The sequence below is a fragment of the Globicephala melas genome, chromosome 8 (assembly GCF_963455315.2).
Source record: "Globicephala melas chromosome 8, mGloMel1.2, whole genome shotgun sequence".
NCBI classification, from domain to species: domain Eukaryota; kingdom Metazoa; phylum Chordata; class Mammalia; order Artiodactyla; family Delphinidae; genus Globicephala; species Globicephala melas.
In genome coordinates this window covers 42,962,428-42,988,673 of record NC_083321.1, presented here as the reverse complement: position 1 = coordinate 42,988,673, position 26,246 = coordinate 42,962,428, and the positions used below count along the sequence as shown (strand labels likewise).

General features: G+C 42.7%; 1 protein-coding gene across 2 annotated transcripts in view; it reads left to right on the top strand.

The window, feature by feature from the left end:
* The window catches only part of PARVA (parvin alpha), a 182,525-nt gene that overhangs the window by 125,813 nt on the left and 30,466 nt on the right, over nucleotides 1–26,246 (top strand). For both annotated transcript variants that reach the window (XM_030831425.3, XM_060303493.2), the window contains 6 exons: nucleotides 8,401–8,541; nucleotides 16,106–16,221; nucleotides 20,916–20,974; nucleotides 22,592–22,611; nucleotides 24,297–24,358; nucleotides 25,086–25,154. In XM_030831425.3, the coding sequence (XP_030687285.1) occupies nucleotides 8,401–8,541; nucleotides 16,106–16,221; nucleotides 20,916–20,974; nucleotides 22,592–22,611; nucleotides 24,297–24,358; nucleotides 25,086–25,154 (467 nt within the window). The remainder of the gene's footprint in view (nucleotides 1–8,400; nucleotides 8,542–16,105; nucleotides 16,222–20,915; nucleotides 20,975–22,591; nucleotides 22,612–24,296; nucleotides 24,359–25,085; nucleotides 25,155–26,246) is intronic.

The window sequence follows — 26,246 nt, the reverse complement described above, 5'->3', positions numbered from 1 at the left end:
GGTGGTTGCTATAGGATGGGGAGTGGTGGATAAAATGGGTAAAGTTTGTCCAAAAGTACCAACAACAACGAAAAGAATGAGGTATATCCATATATTTTGACATGGAAAGATACAATATATGTTTAAATGGGAAAAAAAACAGTAGCAGAAAAATATACACACTGTAATCTCATTTCTACTAATAGAATGAGAGAGAGAGAACTCTTTCTATTCTTGTGTGTATTATGAACATGAAGAGATACACTTAAAACTGTTAATAAGTGTTACTTTGAGATAGTCTTTTTACTCAAATCCACCTAATGCTAATATCAATGCCTAAAATAATGTACCCAACAACAAAAATTAAATGCAAGAAGACAAATCCAAATATTATAACTAAAGTGGAAAATGTAAAGCAGAATTACATTTTCTAAAATATTAGTAATGCAGATAAATAAAGCAAAACCATAGAAACTCTTATCCTGAATAAGAAATGTCAGATGCTAAAAACAGATTTGTTTTTAATTTTAGGAAAAATGAATTATAATTTTAGTATAATAAACTACTTAAAAATATTGATGGAAACAGAAAAACCATGAGTGTTGCAGTAGGTAATGTGTAAAATCCAATTTTTAAAAACAAGAACAGAATGGACAATAGTGCAAGAAAAAGTTACTGACGTAGAAGACAGACTCAGAGACCTACCCTATTCACTGTAAGTAGTCCAAAGTCAGAGGAGGTTATAAATATGAAAATTCATAGGCAATGATACAATACAGCAGGTCTAGCAAAAAAGTGGTTCTCATTGCTTCCACTCCTCCCCTCCCCACTTAACCAGCCCACTCCCAAGACAGTTGTCACTAATATATCCCAGAAGTCTTTCCCTCTGAGCCAAGATAAGGCTTCAGAAGTTTTCTTAACTGAGTACCTTGGGCAGCCTCTACCAATGGCCAGCATACCTCTACTAAACGCTGGTAGTTGCAGTGTAATATGAAAACTTGTCATTTCTTCAATAGGAGAGGATACAAGGTAATAATTCATGTCCTGAAAATGGAAAAGGCACACAGTTTCTTTCAAAGGTTTAACATTCAAGAGAAAGACATTTAGATATATGCTTGTTAAATCCCTGAACTTCAGAAATAAAGAATGATGGCATCAAGCAATTAAAGAAAAGAGAAAGATAACATTTCAGGCCATCACAGGTAGAATAGCTTGAGATCATCCTATCAAGACTACTGAGAAGAATTCTTAAATCCACAGAACCTACAGAAATTTTCCAGTGGGTGATCTTATCTTCAAAGAATTACTCAAGGGACATTTGACTTGGATAAGCTAAAACTACTGAAAAATAAGATAATGTAAACTATAGGGGAACCATTGATGTATGTTGAAGTTTAATTAGTTTGTATGTCAGCCCTTAAAAATGAGGAGAAAAGACATTCTAAACATGTTTCAGAGAGTCAGTTCTATCAATCCTCGAATGAGTTGTGGAGAGTGGATTAGGTGAATCCAATAGCAGACAACATATTTCTCATTAGGGAATCCAGACTTGTTCTTTAAGATAAAAATATAAATTTATACTAAGAACATGATTAGACTTTTTTTGCCTTTTAATATAATAATTTTTATGTCATTGCACACAAGAAGCATTGATTTTTATTGAATTTTTTTTTAAACAGCAGGTTCTTATTAGTTATCTATTTTATACATGTTAGTGTATATATGTCAATCCCAATCTCCCAGTTCATCGCACCACCATCACCCCCACCCCCGCTTTCCCCCCTTGGTGTCCATACGTTTTTTCTCTACATCTGTGTCTCTATTTCTGTCTTGAAAACTAGTTCATCTGTACCATGTTTCTATATTCCATATATATGCGTTAGTAGACGATATTTGTTTTTCTCTTTCTGACTTACTCTGTATGACAGTCTCTAGGTGAATCCACGTCTCTACAAATGACACAATTTCGTTCCTTTTTATGGCTGAGTAATATTCCATTGTATATATGTACCACATCTTTTTTATCCATTTGTCTGTTGATGGGCATTTAGGTTACTTTCATGACCTGGCTATTGTAAAGAGTGCTGCAATGAACATTGGGGTGCATGTGTCTTTTTGAATTATGGTTTTCTCTGGGTATATGCCCAGTAGTGGGATTGCTGCATCATATGGTAATTCTATTTTTAGTTTTTTAAAGCACCTCCACACTGTTCTCCATAGTGGCTGTATCAGTTTACATTCCCACCAACAGTGCAAGAGGGTTCCCTTTTCTCCACACCCTCTCCAGCATTTGTCATTTGTAGATTTTCTGATGATGTCCATTCTAACCGGTGTGAGGTGATACCTCATTGTAGTTTTCATTTGCATTTCTCTGATAATTAGTGATGTTGAACAGCTTTTCATGTGCCTCTTGGCCATCTGTATGTCTTCCTGGAGAAATGTATACTTAGGTCTTCTACCCATTTTTTGATTGGGTTGTTTGTTTTTTTAATATTGAGCTGCATGAGCTGTTTATATATTTTGGAGATTAATCCTTTGTCCATTGGTTCATTTGCAAAAATTTTCTCCCATTCTGAGGGTTGTCTTTTCGTCTTGTTTGTAGTTTCCTTTGCTGTGTAAAAACTTTTAAGTTTGATTAGGTCCCATTTGTTTATCTTTATTTCCATTTCTCTAGGAGGTGGATCAAAAAAGATCTTGCTGTAATTTATGTCAAAGAGTGTTCTTCCTATGTTTTCCTCTAAGAGTTTTATAGTGTCCTCTCTTACATTTAGGTCTTTAATCCATTTTGAGTTTATTTTTGTATATGGTGTTAGGGAGTGTTCTAATTTCATTCTTTTACATGTAGCTGTCCAGTTTTCCCAGCACCACTTATTGAAGAGATTTCTTTTCTCCATTGTATATCTTTGCCTCCTTTGTCATAGATTAGTTGACCGTAGGTGCGTGGGTTTATCTCTGGGCTTTCTATCCTGTTCCATTGATCTATATTTCTGTTTTTGTGCCAGTACCATGTTGTCTTGATTATTGTAGCTTTGTAGTATAGTCTGAAGTCAGGAAGTCTGCTTTCTCCAGCTCCTTTTTTTCCCTCAAGACCGCTTTGGCTATTGGGGGTCTTTTGTGTCTCCATACAAATTTTAAGATTTTTTGTTCTAGTTCTGTAAAAAATGCCATTGGTAATTTGATAGAGATTGCATTGAATCTGTAGATTCCTTTGGGTAGTGTAGTTATTTTCACAATATTGATTCCTCCAATCCAAGAACATGGTATATCTCTCCATCTGTTTGTGTCATCTTTGATTTCTTTCATCAGTGTCTTATAGTTTTCTGAGTACAGGTCTTTTACCTCGTAAGGTAGGTTTATTCCTAGGTATTTTGTTGTTTTTGTTGCAGTGGTGAATGGGAGTGTTTCCTTAATTTCTCTTTCTGATATTTTGTTGTTAGTGTATAAGAATGCAAGAGATTTCTGTGCATTAATTTCGTATACTGCAACTTTACCAGATTCATTGATTAGCTCTAGTAGCTTTCTTGTGGCATCTTTAGGATTCTCTATGTATAGTGTCATGTCATCTGCAAACAGTGACAGTTTTACTTCTTCTTTTCCAATTTGTATTCCTTTTATTTCTTTTTCTTCTCTGACTGCCGTGGCTAGGACTTCCAAAACTATGTTGAAAAATAGTGGCTAGAGTAGACATCCTTCTCTTGTTCCTGTCTTGTTCCTGAAATTCTTTCAGTTTTTCACAGTTGAGAATGATGTTTGCTGTGGGTTTGTCATATATGGACTTTATTATGTTGAGGTAGGTTCCCTCTATGCCCACTTTCTGGAGAAAAATGGGCACAGAGATGCAGAAATACTTTTGCTTTTGAGGTGATCATATGGTTTTTATTCTTCAATTTCTTCATATGGTGTATCACATTGATTGATTTGCATATATTGAAGAATCCTTGCCTCCCTGGGATAAATCCCACTTGATCATGGTGGATGATCCTTTTAATGTGCTGTTGGATTCTGTTTGCTGGTATTTTGTTGAGGATTCTTGCATCTATATTCATCAGTGATATTGGTTGGTAATTTTCTTCTTTTGTAGTATCTTTGTCTCGTTTTGGTACCAGAGTGTTGGTGGCCTCAAAGAATGAGCTTGGGAGTGTTCCTTCCTCTGCAATTTTTTGGAAGAGTTTGAGAAGGATGGGTGTTAGCTCTTCTCTAAATGTTTGATAGAATTCACCTGTGAAGCCATCTGGTCCTGGACTTTTGTTTGTTGGAAGATTTTAAATCACAGTTTCAATTTCATTACTTGTGATTGGTCAGTTCATATTTTCTGTTTCTTCCTGGTTCAGTCTTGGAAGGTTATACATTTCTAAGAATTTGTCCATTTCTTCCAGGTTGTCCATTTTATTGGCATAGAGTTGCTTGTAGTAGTCTCTTAGGATGCTTTTTATTTCTACGGTGCCTGTTGTAACTTCTCCTTTTTCATTTCCTATTTTATTGATTTGAGTCCTCCCCCTCTTTTTCTTGATGAGTCTGGCTAAAGGTTTATCGATTTTGTTTATCTTCTCTAAGAACCAGCTTGTAATTTTATTGCTCTTTGCTATTGTTTTCTTTGTTTCCATTTCATTTATTTCTGCTCTGATCTTTATGATTTCTTTCCTTCTACTAACTTTGGGTTTTGTTTGTTCTTTTTTCTCTAGTTCCTTTAGGTGTAAGGTTAGATTGTTTATTTGAAATTTTTCTAGTTTCTGGAGGTAGGATTGCATTGCTATAAACTTCCCTCTTAGAACTGCTTTTGCTGTATCCCTTAGGTTTTGGATCATCGTGTTTCATTGTCATTTGTCTCTAGGTATTTTTTGATTTCCTCTTTGATTTCTCCAGTGATCCCTTGGTTATTTAGTAACATATTGTTTAGCCTCCATGATTTTGTGTTTTTTTACGGTTTTTTCACTGTAATTTATTTCTAATCTCATCATGTTGTGGTCGGAAAAGATACTTCATATGATTTCAGTTTTCTTAAATTTACTGAGGCCTGATTTGTGACCCAAGATGTGACCTATCCTTGAGAATGTTTCATGTACACTTGAGAGGAAAGTGTAATCTGTTGTTTTCAGATGGAATGTCCTATAAATATCAATTAAATCTATCTGGTCTATTGTGTCATTTAAAGCTTGTGTTTCATTATTAATTTTCTGTCTGGGTGATCTGTCCATTGGTGTAAGTGAAGTTAAAGTCCCCCACTATTATTGTGGTCCTGTCAATTTCCTCTTTTATGGCTGTTAGCATTTGCCTTATGTATTGAGGTGCTCCTGTGTTGGGTACATATATATTTATAATTGTTTTATCTTCTTCTTGGATTGATCATTACGTAGTGTCCTTCCTTGTCTCTTGTAACATTCCTTATTTTAAAGTCTATTTTATCTGATATGAGTATTGCTACTCCAGCTTTCTTTTGATTTCCATTTGCATGGAATATCTTTTTCCATCCCCTCACTTTCAGCCTGTGTGCATCCCTGGATCTGAGGTGGGTCTCTTATAGACAGCATATATACAGGTCCTGTTTTTGTATCCATTCAGCAAGCCTGTGTCTTTTGGTTGGAGCATTTAATCCATTCACATTTAATGTAATTATCGATATGTATGTTCCTATTACCATTTTCTTAATTGTTTTGGGTTTTTATAGGTCTTTTTCTTCTCTTGTGTTTCCCACTTAGAGAAGGTTCTTTAGCATTTGTTTTAGATCTGGTTTGGTGGTGCTGAATTCTTTTAGCTTTTGCTTATCTGTAAAGCTTTTGATTTCTCTTTCGAATCTGAATGAGATCCTTACCGGGGTGAGTAATCTTGGTTGTAGGTTCTTCCCTTTCATCACTTTAAATATATCGTGCCTCTCCCTTCTGGCTTGTAGAATTTCTGCTAAGAAATCAGCTGTTAACCTTATGGGAGTTCCCTTCTATGTTATTTGTCATTTTTCCCTTGTTAATTTTAATAATTTGTCTTTAATTTTTGCTAGTTTGATTACTATGTGTCTTGGCGTGTTTCTCCTTGGGTTTATCCTCCCTGGTTCTCTGTGCTTCTTGCACTTGAGTGGCTGTTTCCTTTCCCATGTTAGGGAAATTTTCGACTATAATCTCTTCAAATATTTTCTCGGGTCCTTTCTCTCTCTCTTCTCCTTCTGACACCCCTATAATGTGAATGTTGTTGCATTTAATGTTGTCCCAGAGGTCTCTTAGACTGTCCTCATTCCTTTTCACTCTCTTTCCTTTATTCTTTTCCATGGCAGTGAATTCCACCATTCTGTCTTCCAGGTCACTTACCCATTCTTCTGCCTCATTTATTCTGCTATTGGTGGCTAGTGATTCCTTCTAGTGTATTTTTCATTGCAGTTATTATATTGTTCATCTCTGTTTGTTTGTTCTTTAATTATTCTAGGTGTTTGTTCTTTAATTCTTCCAGGTCTTTGTTAAACATTTCTTGCATCTTCTCGATCTTTGCCTCCATTCTGTTTCCAAGGTCCTGGATCATCTTCACTAACATTATTCTGAATTCTTTTTTTGAAAGGTTGCCTATCACCACTTCATTTAGTTGTTTTTATGGGGTTTTATCTTGTTCCTTCATCTGGTACATAGTCCTCTGCCTTTTCATTTTGTCTGTCTTTCTGTGAATGTGGTTTTTGTTCCACAGGCTGCAGGACTGTAGTTCTTCTTGCTTCTGCTGTGTGCCCTCTGCTCATGAGGCTATCTAAGAGGCTTGTGCAAGCTTCCTGATGGAAGGGACTGGTGGTGGGTAGAGCTGGGTGTTCCTCTGGTGGGCAGAGCTCAGTAAAACTTTAATCTGCTTTTCTGCTGATGGGTGGGGCTGAGTTCCCTCCCTGTTGGTTGTTTGGCCTGAGGCAATCCAGCACTGGAGGCTACAGGCTCTTTGGTGGAGCAAATGGCGGACTCTGGGAGGGCTCACACCAAGGAGTACTTCCCAGAACTTCTGCTTCCAGTGTCCTTGTCCTCACGGTGAGCCACAGCCACCCCCCACCTCTGCAGGAGACCCTCCAACACTAGCAGGTAGGTCCGGTTCAGTCTCCTATGGGGTCACTGCTCCTTCACCTGGGTCCCGATGCACACACTACTTTGTGTGTGCCCTCCAAGAGTGGAGTCTCTGTTTCCCCCAGTCTTGTCAAAGTCCTGCAATCAAATCCCACTAGCCTTCAAAGTCTGATTCTCTGGGAATGCCTCCTCCCGTTGCCGGACCCCCAGGTTGGGAAACCTGCCATGGGGCTCAGAACCTTCACTGCAGTGGGTGGACTTCTGTGGTATAAATTGTTCTCCAGTTTGTGAGTCACCCACCCAGCGGTTATGAGATTTGATTTTATTGTGATTGCACCCCTCCTACCATCTCATTGTGGCTTCTCCTTTGTCTTTGGATGTGGGGTATTTTTTTGGTGAGGTCCAGTGTCTTCCTGTCAATGATTGTTCAGCAGTTAGTTATGATTGCAGTGCTCTCTCAAGAAGGAGTGAGTGCATGTCCTTCTTCTCTGCCATCTTGAACCAATCCAGAACCATTGATTTTAAAACATACCAGTATAAGTACCACTCAAAGAGAAAAAAGTACTTCAATTAAACTATAACCCAATGTTTTCTTATTGCTTAGAATTTTTATGTTCTACTTTTTGAAATTGCTCTTGTAGGTTCTTTTTAAATTTATTTTATTGAAGTATAGTTTATTTACAATGTTGTGTTAATTTCTGCTGTACAGCATCTTGTAGGCTTTTTGAGACATGGAAGTGACAACACTATGAAGAGCTATGACCAAGTTCACACACATGGAAGCAGTGATAACTCTTATACCTTCCACCTGGCTGTTGGTAGTTGTAGGATGCCATCAATTTTAAGACACAGCCTGATTTCAGGGATGTTAAAATGTGAAAAGTGTGTACATTAGAACTAGTGAAGTAGGACTCATCAAATTAGTTACCTTCCAGGTGGGTTTAAGAGGAAAGAAGGTTCTTAAGACATAAATATGATTCAACAGGACACATATTGTACTACAGGAGTGTTCAAAACACCTTGGATAAGGACTTGACCGCTGCCCAGGCAAGCACAAAGGTGTTCCAGTCAGGGCACGGGAATGTCTCTGGAGAAGACAGAGGTGAAAAGAAGAGGGAAAACCTCAGAATGAGGAAAAAGAGCTCAAATATGACAAGCTGGGTTAAATGCCCTCCTTCTATGATCCTGGGATCTTATAATTTGGGGCTTCAAGACACAATCACAAGGTTTTCACAGTACATACTGGCACCACCAGTGCCACCACCAGACGTGGAGGGGAGAGCAGCGTCCCTCACCTACTAGGTGCTCAGTATGGTGAGTGAGTGAGTGAATGTGTGAGTGCGTGGGTTAGGTCTGTCTGTGGCAAAGGTAACAGCTGTTCTCTTTTCCCTTGTCACCCTAGAGAAACTTGAGAGTGAGAAGCTGAACGTCGCTGAGGTCACCCAGTCAGAGATTGCCCAGAAGCAAAAGCTGCAGACTGTCCTGGAGAAGATCAATGAAACCCTGAAACTTCCTCCCAGGAGCATCAAGTGGAATGTAGACAGTGAGTTTTGCAAAGGAAATGGGACTGTTACATGACACCTGTGGTTCCTACCGTGGAGTTTCCCCAGGAAGCTGCATCATAAGCTGGGAGGCCCCGGATGGGTGCAAACTCATTTATCTCTGAGCGAGATATGCCTTTCCTTAGAAAGGAAGCTCATCATCCACATCTAAGGAAAGCTGAGAAAAACAGCAAAATGTCAAAATCTAGTGAGGCTTTTCCGTAAAAGGCTGTCTGTAGGAACCTCATGTGAGATTGGTGGAGAAGGAAGCTCCTATTCATTGAGCTACTTCTGAGTCTCAGCACAACCTTTTGAAAAAGCTCCTGTCTCCAGCTTGTTGAAGCTCTGGGAAGTGGAGATGCCCAGTTCAGGCAGCTGAGAAGCGGGGAGCAAGGACTTGGGTCTGTTCCAGTGCCCACGCCCTTCCTCTCACCCCCTTACTGCCCAGAGGGAGCAAAGATATGGCTAAGAGCATAGGCAATGGAATAGGATTTTAAAATTCAGGTTTTCGTGCTAGTATAGCTCAAGGATCTCAGAAAGTATAAACCGTTCATTCTTTTGCTGCCTCAAGGGCCTGGCTAATATGGACTTAATTGAGTCCATATCAGAGTCAACATGGAATCAGCAGATTTGGGTGAATCCAGTAGCAACAACCTGTTTCCCATCGGGAGCCCAAAGTTGTTTTGTTCCTTGTAATAGATAAAAGTATGAATTTAGATTAATGAAATGACTGAGATTGTGTTTCCTGCCTTTAAGCATTAAGGGGTTGAGTATTAGATCTTATTGCATCTGATGTATACAGCTTAAAATGGACATCTTCCCCACCACCACCACCAAAAAAAAACACCTTTCAGACTTGGGAAAGAAAAGGGAATCTTCAGCTTTCCAAGTTAGAGACCCAGCAGCTGCCAATGGCAATCTCTTCAGCAGGTTCCTAACACCCGCCGTTGGAGGCGAGACGCCAAGCACCTCCTTCAGCACAATGACACCTTTGCTTGCACAGCGTGAAAAGCTGCCTCTAGCAGCACGCTGGGAACAGGGCATCCTCTGTGGAGCAGAGGAGACACCTGAGGGCGGGAGGAGGGGAGGCCACGGCTCTGGGCCCTAGATGCTGCCCCGTGTCCCAGGAATGCTAATAGTGTTCAGCGGGGGAGGGGAAAAGGGGCTGATCACTAGTTGGGGAAATGTATCTGCATTCTGGAAGTCCATAATAGTAATAAGCGTTAAAGTCCTCTGATGGTGACCTCTGCTTAATTTTGTTTGATCCTGTTTCCCACTCCCTTGAGTACAGACCATCTCTATATACCACTCCAAAACAAAACCCCTTTTATCTTTCTTTTTTTTAATTGAAGTATAGTTGATTTACCATCTAATGTGTTAATTTCTGCTGTACAGCAAAGTGACTCAGTTATACATATATACACATTCTTTTAAAAATTCTTTTCTATTATGGTTCATCACAGGATATTGAATATAGTTCCCTGTGCTATACAGTAAGACCTTGTTTCAAAACACCTTTTCATTTATCGTGGAACCCAGTTTGGGAAATAGGAAGAACGGAATTGTTTTATTTTGTTTGTTTTTAGATAACAGAAATTTATTTGCTCAGAGTCCTGGAAGCCACAATTATGAGATGAAGGTGTTGGTAGGTTGCTTCCTTCTGAGGGCTGCAAGGGAAGGATCTGTTACAGGCCTCTCTCCTTAGCTCTCAGAGGGCTAATTTCTTGCTGTATTTCTTCACATCATCTTCCTTCTATGCATGTCTCTGTGTCCAAATTTTCCCTTTTTTATAAGGACACTTGTCATATTGGATTAGGGGCTCAGCCTACTCCAATATGACCTCATCTTAACTAATCACGTCCGCAATGATTTTACAAATACGGTCACATTCAGAGGGACTGGAGGTTAGGACTTCAACATATGAATTTGAGGCTGGAGGTCGCATATCAACCCATAACATCTGATTGGTCTCCCACTTACCTCTCCAGCCACACATATACTTCATGCTTTCTCACCTCTCTTCGTCATCCATACACTGGCCTCATATAAATGGGCCACAATATTCCCACCTTTCTAGAACCATTTCTGGAAGATATTTCCTTGATCTGAAACATTCTTCATCCCATCTTCCCCACCCCCAAACCATTTTGCCTGCCTTAAGAATGGAGTTTTTTGAAGCCACTTCAGAACCATTGTCTTCAGTGGCTTTGAATGATTTGTTTTGGGTTTGCATTCACTTTCATTTCTTATGGGGAAATGTGTAGGAGTAAAATAATCACCTGTATTACCACCCTCATCTGGCTGTTTTCATTTTTTGTAATTACCATCCACATCAATGCATATTTTTTCATATTTTTACTTGATGAAGGTATATACAAACTCACTTTGTCTTAATGTTACATCATACACATCTTCTATATTCACATGTGGTCTTTGTAGTTTTATATATATATATATATATATATATATTTTTTTTTTTTTTTTTTTTTTGCGGTACGTGGGCCTCTCACTGTCGTGGCCTCTCTCGTTGCGGAGCACAGGCTCCGGACGCGCAGGCTCAGCGGCCATGGCTCCCGGGCCCAGACGCTCCATGGCATGTGGGATCTTCCCGGACCGGGGCATGAACCCGTGTCCCCTGCATCGGCAGGCGGACTCTCAACCACTGCGCCACCAGGGAAGCCCTGTAGTTATAATTTTTGATAGCTGCTCTATTTCCTGGGGTAGATATTCCATAGTTAACTTAAACCCTATGCTGACATTGATCCTTTTAGGATGTTTTTCCGCTTATTGCTAATATCAGACAGGGCCAAGTTAAATGTTATGTTGTGACTCCTTTTGCTTCTCTTGAATTACTCTCGTCAGATAGATTTTTAGAACTGAGGGGAATTACTAGGTCAGAGGGAATAATTATCTCAGTGGCCAGCTCCCCGCAATGTCTCAGGGCTTCAGGCAGCAGTGGTTTCTGTGATAAGGAATGCAGCAGGCGCAACTCCAGGGCAGGCTCCGACACCTCCTCTCTTGGTTATCTTCCTTGGCTGTTTCTGGGGACATCATGTCATCTTTCCACTCAGGAAAAGGGTGGCAGGGACAGCTGCTGAGTTCCCAATGTCCTTGATCCAGGGTTTTAGGGAGTTCTTCCTTTTCTATTTTTTTTTTATTAGCAACAATAATTTTCATTATTGAAAACTTAGAAAATACAGATCAATTAAAAGAGATTTAAATAACATCTAACATATTTATAGTGCTTGTATGCCTTGTACTAATCTAAATATTTTACATATTTTGAATCTTGCAATCTTCATTCAACCATCTGAGGTAAGAACTTTACTGTCCCCATTTTACAGATGGGAAAGTCAAGGCATAGAGAGGTTAAGAAACAGTGAGTGTAAGCTTCCTAAGAGCAAGGTTTTTTGTCTCTTTACTGCTGTATCCCTAAAACCTGGAAAAGTGACTGGCAATATTAAGCACAATACTATTTGCTAAAGAAGTGTCATTGTCCAATGTCACATGGGGTTGGGGGAAGTGGGGAGTGGTGGAGCCAGGAATGAGACCCAGAGAGTCTGGCTGCAGAGCCTGTGTACTAAGCCCACACATACTGCCCTCATGAGCTGCCTATCAGATATAGGCATTGTCAGCCTTATGGTGTGTTCCTTCAGGTCATGTGTGTGTGTGTGTGTGTGTGTGTGTAAGAAATAAATATATCAGTAAATGAATAAAATGTGTGTATATACTTATATACAAAGTATATTTTCTTATTTTTACGAAGATGGTATCAACCTGTATATGTTATTTAGAAGATGTATAGCTTTACAGATCATCCTTCTATATGTCACTTTTAATATTCTATGACATAGATTGGGTATATCATAATTTACTTAACTAATGAAAAATTTTAAGATTTTTTCCCATTTTTTCACTAATATCAATACAGCCTGATGAGTTCTTTCTGCTCATAGACATAATTACTTCTTAAGGATGAATACCTAGGAGTGGTAGTTTAGGGCCAAAGAATATGTACATTTTAAGGTCATATCACATATTGTCAAATTGCCTCCCCCCAAATTGTACCAGTTTCTGTTTCTACCACAATTCAAGTTTGGAGGACTGCTTCTAACTCAACAGCTCCTTTGAAATAGTCTCCCAGCACTGGAGTGACCCTCTTGGCACAGTGGCTGCAGGGCCCAGTTTATACAGCAGAGTCTTGGCTTCTCAACACTGCTGTCATTCTGCATGTTTTCATCCTGACTGGAGTGCAGGAGCACAGTGGCCCTGGGTTCTGCCTGGCATCAGGGAGAAGGCTCCCAGGAGATGTGCTGAGAGATGGCAATGATGAGAGTGCCCAGACATGCAAAGGTAGTTAGAAGTTTTCTTAACTGAAAAGATAACATGTTTTTATTCGAAAGAAACATTTGAAACAGGAAAAAAAAATCTTTCAACTATAGCATAACTATTTTTTTTTTTAACTTTCCAAGTCTTGGCCACAAGTACGTTTGTGTGTGTGTGTGTGCGCGCGCACGCGCACATGTTTGTGTATGTATATTTATATGTATATATATACAAATACGTGTATTTATATATGCATAAATCCATGAAAGTATATATTTACATTATTTCTAGTTCTCTTTAACATTATATTATTAATATTTATAGCTACATTGTCTTAATGATTTTCAGCACATGCAAACTATTTCATTATGTGAATGTACCATAATTTATTAAAGCAGTGACTATTAAACCATGCTTGGCCCAACCTAGGGATCTGCAAGGAAAAACTCAGGCATCATTGAGGAGAAGAGAAGCAGCTGTGGGCGGGCTGTAGTTAGGACAAAGGGACCAGAGCAGTTGCACTGTTTTTTATCAGGTTTGCCTAATGGTTTTTAGAACAAAGGATTTCTCTTCTTAATTTTTAAAAATTTGAAAACCACTGGTCAACCATCATCTTTCATTTGGATATATGTGTTTCAGATTTTTTTTAAGGATAATATATTACACAATAATTAACATCTTTTTTTTTCTTTTCCATTATGGTTTATTACAGGATATCAAATATAGTTCCCTGTGCTATACAGCAGGACTTTGTTGTTTATCCATTCTATATATAATAATTTGCATATGCTAATCCAAAACTCCCAATCCATCCCTCCCCCACCCAACCTTCCCCTTGGCAACCACAAGTCTGTTCTCTAAGTCTGTGAGTCTGTTTCTGTTTCGTAGATAAGTTCATTTGTGTCATATTTTAGATACCACATATAAGTAATATTGTATGGTATTCATCTTTCTCTTGCTGACTTCACTTAGTATGACAATCTCTAGGTCCAGCCATGTTGCTGCAAATGGCATTATTTCATTCTTTTTTATGGATGAGTAGTATTCCATTTTGTGTGTGTGTGTGTGTGTGTGTGTATGTACACACACACACACACACACACACACACACACTATATCTTCTTTATCCATTCATCTATTGTTACACATTTAGGTTGTTTCTATGTCTTGACTATTGTATATAGTGCTGCTGTGAATATAGGGGTGCATGTATCTTTTCAAATTATAGTTTTATCCGGATATATGCCCAGGAATGGGATTGCAGGATCATATGGGCACTCCATACTTAGGTTTTTGAGGAACCTCCATACTGTTCTCCATAGTGACAGCACCAATTTACATTCCCACCAACGGTGTAGGAGGGTTCCCTTTTCTCCACACCCTCTCCAGCATTTATTAATTAACATCTTTTTATACGTAGCATGTATGTCTGTGAGAGAGGGATAGAGAAAGAAACTGTGTAATTATTTCTCTTGAAAAAATACCCAGGAGGACAGAGCACTCACTGAAAGAGTCTAACATCTGTATGGTGCCTACAACAAAGCTCTACTTTGCTTACGAAGACAGTCAAGGTAACATACAGTGTCCCCAGTGTGTGAGAACAACCTTTCTGACCACTGCTTTTCCAGCATTATGTTTTGTCGTTAAAGGGGAGAGGTAGCAAATATTCTTACAACCCTCAGTGACGGGACTGATGCAGTGGCAGTTCTGAACAGAAGAGCAAACCCGGTTTTTGCCTCTGTCCATCATGTCAGTGGGTCAGTCCATGCCAGGTGCCTTTTTTGAGGCTATAACTGTGGGTGATACTTAGTTGGCAAAGCCCAAAAGCCCAGAAGTAAACACTTCTTCTGTAAGCCTATGAGTTAGGAGCCGCTCATCTGCTATTTGATGGTGGCATTGAGCTGCTGTTCATAGTCAGTGGAAAACCTTCTTTGAAGCAGCAGTGATAACAGGAAACTCTAGTGAGTCCCCAAGGGTTGTCTGGATCAGTTCCTTTTCTTGGTGATTTCTCAAAGCTTCTGTTAGAGTGGATTCATTGATCCCAGGGCAGACAGAATGACACCCTAATAATGGGCCCAGTTCATGCTAACTACACAAAATGGACAATTTTTTGCTCTTTCCTTAAATGCCCCCTGTAATGAGAGCCATAACGCTGGTAGGACTGTGAAGGCAGGTAAAGTATCTGGGGACTCTTCCCTTTTATGAAAGAAAGGGGAGAAAGTTGACAGTAATTGCCTAGATGCCAGGTACTTTCTCATAAGTGATAATAGAAAATATCAATCATTCCTAGGCATTGCTATGTACTAGGAGCTTTGCCAACATTATGTCTGGAAATTCTTACTCCCCATATTTCTGCATAGGTACTGTTATCCCCATGTGTGAGGTTGAACAGACTGAGGCTCAGGGAGCTTAAGTGGCCTACCTAAGGTCATAGACTCAGTAAATAAATGGTAGAGTTGTCAAGTCAGAACTCAAGCTCCCGTTGGCCAACACTGTGTGTGCCTGTTACATCACAGTCTTTTTCTCCTCTCATCTACTGAGGAAACTACAACTCAGTAGTTGCCCAGCCTTCTCCAGCATAAATGACCTAAATGATCTGGCACACAGCTCAGCTATAGAAGCCACCTGGGTCACGAATATCCCCTCCCAGCTACTGCCCAGAGGGCATTGCCTGCACTGACTATATATGGCACTCAAGAGAGCAACAAAGTCCTTTAGATGTCTCTCATGCCTTCCTCCAGGTGTCTTAAAGCCCTGAACAAAGGGAGGGATCCAGTGTCCTGACTCAGTGTCCATTGATTGAGGGCCTGCTTTGTGTAGAGCCTTGGGACAAGGGTAGTGGTGATAACCTACAGAGTTCACAGTCAGATGGGAAGGGAGAGGGGGTTCAGCAGACATGGTTATCAGCACAGAGTGAACAAGAACATGGGGGTGGCAGAGGGCTGACCTGAACTCAGAATTCAGCTGTTGTCAGGGTCCCGATGGGAACCTTGGATTAGAGTGGAGAAGCACAACTTTGCCGTCCAGCAATAACATGATCTAGGAAGCAGATCCACGGGACCTGGCTGAGAACCGAGGGGTCCCAGCGTGAGGCCCGTGATGACCAAGCGTGTCCCCTGACCCATAGGGGTGGGATGAAAGGGGCATTGGGTGTGGTACTGCCACACTCTGGAGATCTGCGTATATCTGCCGAGAACCTAGAAGAAGATTCTCTAATTTATAAATCATCTTTTATTTCAGCTGTTCACGCCAAGAGCCTGGTAGCCATCTTGCATCTGCTGGTTGCTCTGTCCCAGTATTTCCGGGCACCAATCCGACTCCCAGATCATGTTTCCATCCAAGTGGTTGTGGTTCAGGTAAGTTAGAAACCACTAAAAACATCTGCACCCTTAAAGGGGTGCAGGGGCTAAGCTCCTGTGAGAGCCAAGGCACACTGGGTAGCTCGCTAGAAGGAACGCTGAATGAATGCTGAGTGTGTCTGGGTGTGCCATATGCTGGGAGGCATGTGAGTGAGCTTTCTGATGCATGTGGGCTTATCCCTGATATGTGTGCAAAGGGTGGAAGAGCGTGTGCTTCTGTCTGGGACAGGCTTGTGTGGGACGTGTGCCTGGGGTTTACATGCTTTCCTCGGGAGGGTGCCTGTGTAATGTATATCTAAGAGTGTGTTGTATGTATTTGTGAGGTCTTTTTTTTTTTAACATCTTTATTGGGGTATAATTGTTTTACAATGGTGTGTTAGTTTCTGCTTTATAACAAAGTGAATCAGTTATACATATACATATGTTCCCATATCTCTTCCCTCTTGCGTCTCCCTCCCTCCCACCCTCCCTATCCCACCCCTCCAGGCGGTCACAAAGCACCGAGCCGATATCCCTGTGCTATGCGGCTGCTTCCCACTAGCTATCTACCTTACGTTTGTTAGTGTATATATGTCCATGCCTCTCTCTCGCTTTGTCACAGCTCACCCTTCCCCCTCCCCATCCTCAAGTCCGTTCTCCAGTAGGTCTGTGTCTTTATTCCTGTCTTACCCCTAGGTTCTTCATGACATTTTTTTTCTTACATTCCATATATATGTGTTAGCATACGGTATTTGTCTTTCTCCTTCTGACTTACTTCACTCTGTATGACAGACTCTAGGTCTATCCACCTCATTACAAATAGCTCAATTTCGTTTCTTTTTATGGCTGAGTAATATTCCATTGTATATATGTGCCACATCTTCTTTATCCATTCATCCGATGATGGGCACTTAGGTTGTTTCCATCTCCGGGCTATTGTAAATAGAGCTGCAATGAACATTTTGGTACATGACTCTTTTTGAATTATGGTTTTCTCAGGGTATATGCCCAGTAGTGGGATTGCTGGGTCATATGGTATTTTATTTGTAGTTTTTTAAGGAACCTCCATACTGTTCTCCATAGTGGCTGTACCAATTCACATTCCCACCAGCAGTGCAGGTCTGTGTAGTAGGATCGGGAGGCTGTATCCCTGTGTGTGTGTGTGTCCTGCCAGCCAGCGAGAATCTTTTTTTTTTTTTTTTAAATAATGCAGCCTCGTGCTCCAGTGTCTACAGTATGGAGCCCCATAAGTGGGATCATGGGGTCATAAGCCTGTGGATTTTAAATGTTGGTAGAGTTGTTGATTGTTTGGGCTGCCTTGTTTATTTATTTATTTATTTATGGCTGCACTGGGTCTTCATTGCTGCACGTGGGCTTTCTCTAGTTGTGGTGAGCGGGGGCTACTCTTCACTGCAGTGCATGGGCTTCTCATTGCAGTGGCTTCTCTTTCTGCAGAGCACGGGCTCTAGAGCGCAGGCTCAGTAGTTGTGGTGCACAGGCTTATTTGCTCCGTGGCATGTGGGATCTTCCCGGACCAGGGCTCAAACCCATGTCCCCTGCACTGGCAGGCGGATTCTTAACCACTGCGCCACCAGGGAAGCCCAAGAATCATTTTTTGGTTAAACAAACAATGCACAGTTATTGAGAAGAGGCAAGTATCTGTGCATGTGTACGTGTGTGTATTTGAGAGAGACCCTGACAGGCCATGCCTGTGTTGAGGGCACTGCCGATTTTCACCTGCCCAGAGAAGCACAGCTGGTATCTCAAGTCATTTTTTCCAGATTGTTGGATGGAATTTCCATTCACACATGGCTGTGTGATTTCCACAATGAGGGGATGCTCTCTCCCTGTGACTATCTCATTCTGCTCCTAACCCCATTAGATACTCAAATTCAATTTTATTTTCCAACTTTACGCCCGTGAGCAAAAGGTCGTCATTTTGTTGGCTTCTGTTCTTTTCCAAATAAACATGCTACAAGGGAGAACGTCCCTTATGAGCAGCTCCCTGGCTATCCAAGGTTATCCAGGGTTCTGTCTGGCAACTCTGCCATCCCTTGGTGAGGAAGAGCCTGGAGGGCAGGTAGGCTTTGCCTGAGAGGTGAGGTGAGGCCAGGCCAGCTTCCAGGACAGAAGGGCTGAGCTTTCAGGGATCAGAAGTGAATGGGGGAGGGGAGGAGGACATGGGGGCGCTGCTCAGCCAGTGACCTAATGAAAAAGTATTTCTTCCAGCACCTTCTGGGTACTTAACTTGCTAAACGTTAAGGGGGTATAATAGAAAGACGACACCTTGGCCCTGCCTTCCCGGAGACAGGACTATACATAAGCAGCAGAGAGGGCTATCAGAAGCCCCTTGTCAATGCAAACGCGTGTGGTTCCGACACTAAGTGCCGCTGACTGAAAGAGACTAATTGGCTTCATTTATTGGGCTGTCAACCATGTCAGGCGTGGAGCTAAGCATTTTATGAATATGTGCCAGCCCAGAGCATCCTGGTACATGCATCTTCCTAGTGAATCCAGGCCATCTCTATTGTGCCATTTTTTAACAATCAATAAAGTGTGAATCCATTTCATTATATTTTTTAAAACTATGATTCAGGATTTGCGAGGGTTGGGGGAGAAACAGTGGTCACTGGAAGCCCATGTCTCATGCCTTATTTTGAGCTCAATTATAGGCCATCAGAAGGCTGTTGCTGGTTTAATTTCTACTGCAGGCAGTTTTGTTAGTGTGAGGGAGAAAGGAGGAGGCATTACATAAAATGGCATCAAGGTATGTCAGGGTTTATGGGGTGTTTTGCGTTATCAAGTTAAACAGGCACAGAAGCAAGACTCAGAATTGGCTGTAAGACACTGACTGAACTACAGAGAGAGTTCTTTAGGGAACAGTGGATCGAAATGAATCAAGACGCTGTGTGAGCTGTCATTGAACCCAGATTTCTTTTCCATTCTGTGTACCAGCATTTAATTCTGCATGTAGTTGAAGATGAGGTTTGATGTCTGTGAACAGCCTCGCAAGACAAGGACACAGATTCCATTAGCCCTGTGTGAAAATTTTACATATGTTGAAGCTGAATTTGGAAAACGTCCTGGTTTATCCACACTAGATCTTTTTTCAATGGTATTTTAATGTTTTTCTTCCTTTTTTGCTTTGATAGTTCATTCTTCTTAATCTAATCCAGATACACTCATGGTCTTTATCCAGCTCTACCTTTCCTTCTGTAAAAGTATTTTGCAAGGACGCTAGTTTCTGTGGCTATTGGGAATGTGAAGAAAAGGTTGTGGAAGTTCGGGCAGGAGGGTCGAGAAGGCAGATTTCAGCTGAAACACTAATGCTTGGAGGATCCCTCTTGACACATCTCAGTCTTTGTGGAAGATGGATTTGCTCTGACAGCCTCTTGCCCTGCCCAGACTGCCTTCCAAGCGTCTGGTAACTGATTGTGTAGGAACGTGATAAATGCATCTCCCTCCTCACCCCCATCAGAAGGTCTTCCTGAACGCCAGCACTCCTTCATCGGTTCCCACGCCCACACAGTGAGGTTTAAACTCCAAACCAGCACTCAACTGACCAAGGGCAGCCACTGTCCCTCCAAATGGCCTCCTGAACACGCCTGTGCTCTCCTATTCTGCCTTTTTGCTCCGGCCATTCCTCCCACTGAAGAGGTCTCTCCTCTGTGTCCAGCCAAATCCTAGCTGTCCGTTAAGTTCCAGCTCAAGAACCCCTCCCCCTGGAAGGTTTCCCTGACCCTCTCAGCTGAAAGTACTTGTTCCTGTCCTGCCCTCAGCACTTCCTCTCTGCAAGGGGCCACCATGTAATTAATTATCCATGACACATTTGAGAGGGAAAGGGGATCCTACTCTAATCATTGAGCTGGGACCAGGAGGACTGTCTGGGGAAAACTGTTCTTGCATACCTGTTCATCTACGCCATTTTACTCTAAGTTCCTTAAGGTCCAAAACTATGTCATATGTTCCACAGTGTTTGCTAAGTCCAACACAGTGGCTTGTACAGAGAAGGCACTGATTAATGAAACAGAGAAGAAAGAGAATGAATTGATGGGAAGGGGTAGACAGATGATGGATGCATGCATGGGCAGATGGGTGGGTGGATGGATGGATGGGTGGGGTGGGTGGATGGATGGCACTTTGGGTGGGTGGATGGGTGGGTGGATGGACCTCCAAAGTGCCTACGCTTTTCTCAGAGAGTAAGCTAGTCACCCAAGGACTGTTCTACTTACTTAAAAGCTCCTCTAGTTAAACGTTTTTTGAAAACTCTCCCTCTGAATTCTCCAAGTTGACCTCAGTTCTTCCACCCCAGCCGCCCCAGTTAAATGTGTTTCTCCGCTTCCCTCCGTGGCCCCAGCTGGAGGGCAGACACACCCTGGCCCTCATTTCCATTTGGTTTACTGTGGATTTCTCCAGGAGGCAAACAGCGTGCTTCCAGCAGAATGTCTTCCAATAAAGAAAGAAAAGATTCACCATCCAAGAAACAGCCGACTTGTTTGGAATAAACACTAATTGCACTTAAGTATGAATGGTACAGTCCAGTCCCAGGAAAGCAGGAGCCTCATTTCCCTTCTAGCAGTATCTCGTCTCTGGATTCATTTCTTAAACGCCAGTAACTTTCTAAGTATCAGGAATGCTAATCAGTTTTTTGTATTTTTCTAATGCATATTTCTCTCTCTTCCTCCCAACCCTCTCCCCACCCCCGTTTTCAGAAACGAGAAGGAATCCTCCAGTCTCGGCAAATCCAAGAGGAAATAACTGGTAACACAGAGTATGTCAACAGCATTGTTGCCAGCGATTCTGTAATGGAGCACAGATGTTTCTCCGAAATTCATCCATTTGCTGATATTTAGTTTTCATTTATTGGGATTGCAAGAGGGATTAGACTTCAGCCAATGATTATAGTTTAGCCTTTTCCGTGCATTCAAAACATGCCTCTCAATGCTTAAGGTACAAACTTGGGTGGGGAAGTGGGGAGAGGGAATTAACCGTGATTGAAAAATTCTAATTTTCTGGCACTCCAGGAAAGAGTGTGCCCGAAAAAGCCAACCAGCATGAAATCATCATGCCATAAACATGGGGTTGAATTTAAATTGTTAACCTTCAAAAGGACATTTTTCTTCCTTTTCTGAATCTGATTTATATGGTCACATGCCATGACCCAGAAAGCCCCTCTCTACCTTAGGGTGGTGGATTGTTTGGGGTTTCTTTTTTGGTTTGTTTTTTGTCATTTACATTAAGAAATTGGAATATCAGAACATGTAAGAGTTTTGTCATGGGAAAGAGAAGTTTTGTTCTCAAGCAGAAAGAGCAGGGCGGTCGGTGTGCGTGGGTCTGAGATCCCTGGGCAGGCTTGAGCCCTGGCCGCACGCAAAACCGGGCAAAATTTGTTCGTATCATCTCCTGCTCCCCTAACTCTCCTCTATATTCCTTTGAACAAGAAGAGCAAGTGGAAAGAGCAGGGGCACATGAAGCAATGATTACACCTTCTAAAACCCCACACCCCAAAGGTGGAGGAGGAAACTGTCCTTGGTCTACCTGGCTTGAACTCCACGTTCATCATTCTTCCCAGTACACTACCCACAAGTCATTGTTTAATAGGTGACAGATGTATAGTTGGAATAAACCAACATAATAAGAACCAAAAACGTATTGAGAAAAAAATGTATTGAGCATTTAGTATATAGTAGAAATTATGCTAAAATCTTTCTATATATTAAATCATTTAATGCTCACAACATCTGATTGAGTTGTTTACCATTTTATCCTCATTTTAAGGATAAGTGACCTGAAACCCAGAGAGGTTCGGTAGCTTGCCCAAAGTCACACAGCAAGCAAATGGCTTTGTAAGATTTAAAACTAAGTAGTCTGACCCTAATGCTTGTGCTCCTAATACTTTGCTGCTTCACTGTATGAGTATGGTTCCAGCTCCTGCCCTGTCTGAGAAAACCTATTCTAGGTCAATGGCAGGTGCAGCTTGGGTGGGTATCACAGGATGGACAGGAGAGAGCCCAATCTGACCTCCCCAAGCCGATGCCCTCAGCAACTTGGGCAGTGAAATGCCACATTGGGATGGTACCTGAGCTCTGCTCCTAAAACATGGTTGGGAATCCTGAATCTCTGAGTCCAATATTCTTTCTCAACTGTAAGCAATAATGTGAGTTTATTTAAGGCAAGAAATAATCCTTTATGCATCACTTATACCAGGCTTTATGCAAACACCAGTAAATCTGTAAAGCAGAGGGGAAAATAGGTGGTAATGTGGTAAAGACCACCCATAGCTGGAGACTTAGTGCAGAATAAAATGCCAAGGAAGGAAGCTTTGGGGATCTGCCACCAAGGGTGCGGAGAGAAAAGTCACGCTGCTTTCTTTCTCCTTTTCCCGCAGGGCTCTTTCTGGAAGGCATGGTGAGTTGCATAAGAGTGTCCTCTGTCACTGCTGACTGCCAATGGGGTCTAGTTAATTCTGTAGCAGCTGGGAAGAACAGGCACTCAGCTTGATTCCTGCATGTGTGTCTGTGCCAACCTGGTGACGGGGCCAGTCGGTAGGGAGGGTCAGCGCACTGGAGGGAAGAGGAAAAGTAACTACAGCTGCAGTCCTCTTGCAAGTAACAAGACCACTGACCCTGCTGGGCTTCTGGATGGGTCCTGGGCATTTGCGGGGAAGTCTTGCTCTAAGCATATTGTGGAAGTAAAGCAAGAGGTGTACGTATGCGCTGGGGACCGTACCCTCTCCCCACTCTGTCCAGCCCTTGTAGAAGGTGCCTTTTTCCTCATCACACCTCCTACCTCTCTGGTTTCCCAGAACTTTGGGTGTTTATAAGGTCTGTGAATGTCCAAGATCACAATCACCATTCTGGCCATCTCAGATTTACTCATCAAGAGTAGGAGAGGCTGGTGGCGCAGTGGTTGAGAGTCCGCCTGCCGATGCAGGGGACGCGGGTTTGTGCCCCGGTCCGGGAAGATCCCTCATGCCGCAGAGCGGCTGGGCCCGTGAGCCATGGCCGCTGAGCCTGTGCGTCCGGAGCCTGCGCTCCGCAGCGGGAGAGGCCACAGCAGTGAGAGGCCCGCGTACCACAAAAAAAAAAAAAAAAAAAAAAGAGTAGGAAAGGCAGCCCAGGACCACGAACCCTCCCAGCCCCGGTTCCTCTTAGAGATTTCTCATTCCCAGTCACAGATCCCTCCACTATTTCACCTCTCAGATCAGAGGACCAGGGGGGCTATAGCAAGGAAAATCCCTGCAGGGAGAATGGCTTCGCTATTTTCTATGATTCTGTATTTACTGTGGATAATATATTGAAATATTCCAATCATTCTAATAATAACTCAGATCAGCAGATACTTCAGAGTTTACAGAGAATGTACTTTCTTGTCTTTCATCCTCATAACCCACCTAGGGGAGGTTCATGCTCAGCGGGCCTTTTTTCTATTATTATTTTTGGCTGCGTTTTGGCATGCGGGATGCTAGTTCCCTGACCAGGAATCGAACCTGTGCCCTCCGCAATGGAAGCGCAGGGTGTTAACCACTGGCCTGCCAGGGAAGTACCCAGTGGGCATTTTATGGAAGAGGAAAGTGAGGCTAAAAGGATTGAAGTGACCTGATCCCTCAAGAGGGGGAGCTCCCCTTCTAGGGCTCTGTAGCTCCCAATCCGCTTATCTGCCCTCTGCCAGGAAGTATGTCTTGGGCAAGTTGGTTTTGAAAATTAGGGAGTGATTTGATATTTGGATGACATTCTGCTTCCAAAAAGCTTCAGAAACACTTTAGAATCATGACTAAATCATGATATCAAAGAATACAAATAGTAAAGAGAAATGACTGGCTCCAAGTCAGACCGCCTGCCAGAGCTCCTGAACCCCAGCTCAGAGAGGGCTGGTGGCGAGGGTGGATACACACACCTACATCTACGCAGAGAGAAAAAGGCCCCTAAGATAAGAATCAACCCCGAATCCCTGCCCAAACCAGTTTCCCAGCACAGTCTCATACCCCAAAGAATTCCCACCTGGAGCTGACCATGTGGCCTGTAGAGGCGCGTGGCTGGGACCTGGGTTGGCATCAGCTCTGGGCCCTACTTTACATTTTCCTCTTTTTTCAGAACGTGATGCCTTTGACACCTTGTTTGACCACGCACCAGACAAGCTGAACGTGGTGAAAAAGGTGGGAAAGAGGTGCCTGAGAGGGAGGGAGGAAGGGAGGGAGGGAGGGAGGGGGAGGGGGGGGAGGGAGGGGAGCGAGATGTAGGAAAACATTAGGAAAACCCACCCCCTGCAGTTTGCAAGCTTCCCGAAACTGGTGTCCTCACCAGACCACCACAAACACAGAGCTTTCCTGCTTGATGTCCGTTTTACCTGTCTTGTTTTCACTGGATGCCTTACCCAGTCCCTTTCTTCTCCCATTGGGATGACAGCATCTCTTGGGGGTTTCTGAGGCTACGGTCCTGTGTCTCCACCCCCACACTGAACCCCGCCATCCCTGCTCCTCACACAGACCTCCCTCTGTCTCCCTGGCACCGGTACCTGCACCTAGGGGGACTGGAAGGAGGGACCCAAGGCGGTCATTTCTCCTCTGGCCCCCTGAGCCCGGCTAGGACACTCCACCTGTCACTCTGCCCTCTTAGCACTCCCTGCTCCTTGCACAGTTCTGGACCTGGCTATTGGAATCGCACAGTGCATGGGACTGCCAGTCCTGGGGGCCATCCTTCCCTGTGGACTCAAGGAGTTTCGCAAGAGTCTTATAGGCTGCTCAGCCTCACTCCGCTCGGCACAGGGATCCCGGGCCCGAGATCTTGGCTGGGTCTCGTCCTGTGTCATCATGGTTGAGTCACAGGGGCGGCCTCCAGGGTGAGAGTCTTCATCTCAATGTCTGGCTTGTGCTTTTCTTCTAGACGCTCATTACTTTCGTGAACAAGCACCTGAATAAGTTGAACCTGGAGGTCACGGAACTGGAAACCCAGGTGGGTGACGGCCCCGTGTGCAGGGTGGGGGACAAGGCCCTGCTGGACAGCCACTGTTCCCAGTGCCCCAGCCACATTGCCAGGAGGGCTTTCCACCCTGATCCTGGAGCCTTTCCGGGGAAGGGAGAGGGGATTCTCTCTCTCTTCACTCAGAGGGGTGAACTGCATGGAATTTCTCTGAATTCTTTCCAGTATTTTATTTTGAAAAGTTGCAAGAATATTATCATAAATCCCCATGTACTCTTCACACACATATACCAATTGTTAACTTTTGGCCATATTTGGTTTTTTTTCTCTCTCGCCACCCCTAAATACCTCAGAATCACAATATAGTAATCAAATTCAGGCAGTTTGAACATCAGTACAATATGTTAATCTATTTAGGTTGAACCATATGAAATCACTGATATGTGACTACTCTTGACCGTGTCACATGGTTCAGAGAAATACAGTTGTCCTCATATTCTCACCTGATGCATTTAGTTGTCACGTCTCTTTAGTTTCTTTTTAATAGAGAACAAATCCTCAGCCTCTCTTTGCATAACATCGACATTTTTGAAGAGTGTGGGCCATTTAGTTCATAGAATGCCTCTGTTTTTCTCCCTCATGATTAGAACCAGGTTATGCATGTTCAGGAACAGTACCATGGAGGCAATGCTGTGTTCTTCTCAGGCCATTTTTTTTTTTAAATATATATATATTTTTGGATGCGTTGGGTCTTCCTTGCGGTGCACGGGCTTCTCACTGCGGTGGCTTCTCTTGTTACGGAACACAGGCTCTAGGCGCGTGGGCTTCAGTAGTTGTGGCTCACGGGCTCTAGAGCTCAGGCTCAGTAGTTGTGGCACATGGGCTTAGTTGCTCCACGGCATGTGGCATCTTCCCAGACCAGGGATCGAACCCGTGTCCCTTGCATTTTCAGGCGGATTCTTAACCACTGCACTACCAGGGAAGTCCCTTCTCAGGCACTTTTCTCCATCAGTTCTGTTCCTGGTGGTGGTAACTTTGACCACTTGGCTAAGTGGGCATCCCCCAGATTTCCCTACTGTAAAGCTCCTCCCCCCTACCCCCTGCTTTATAATTAATAACTAATCT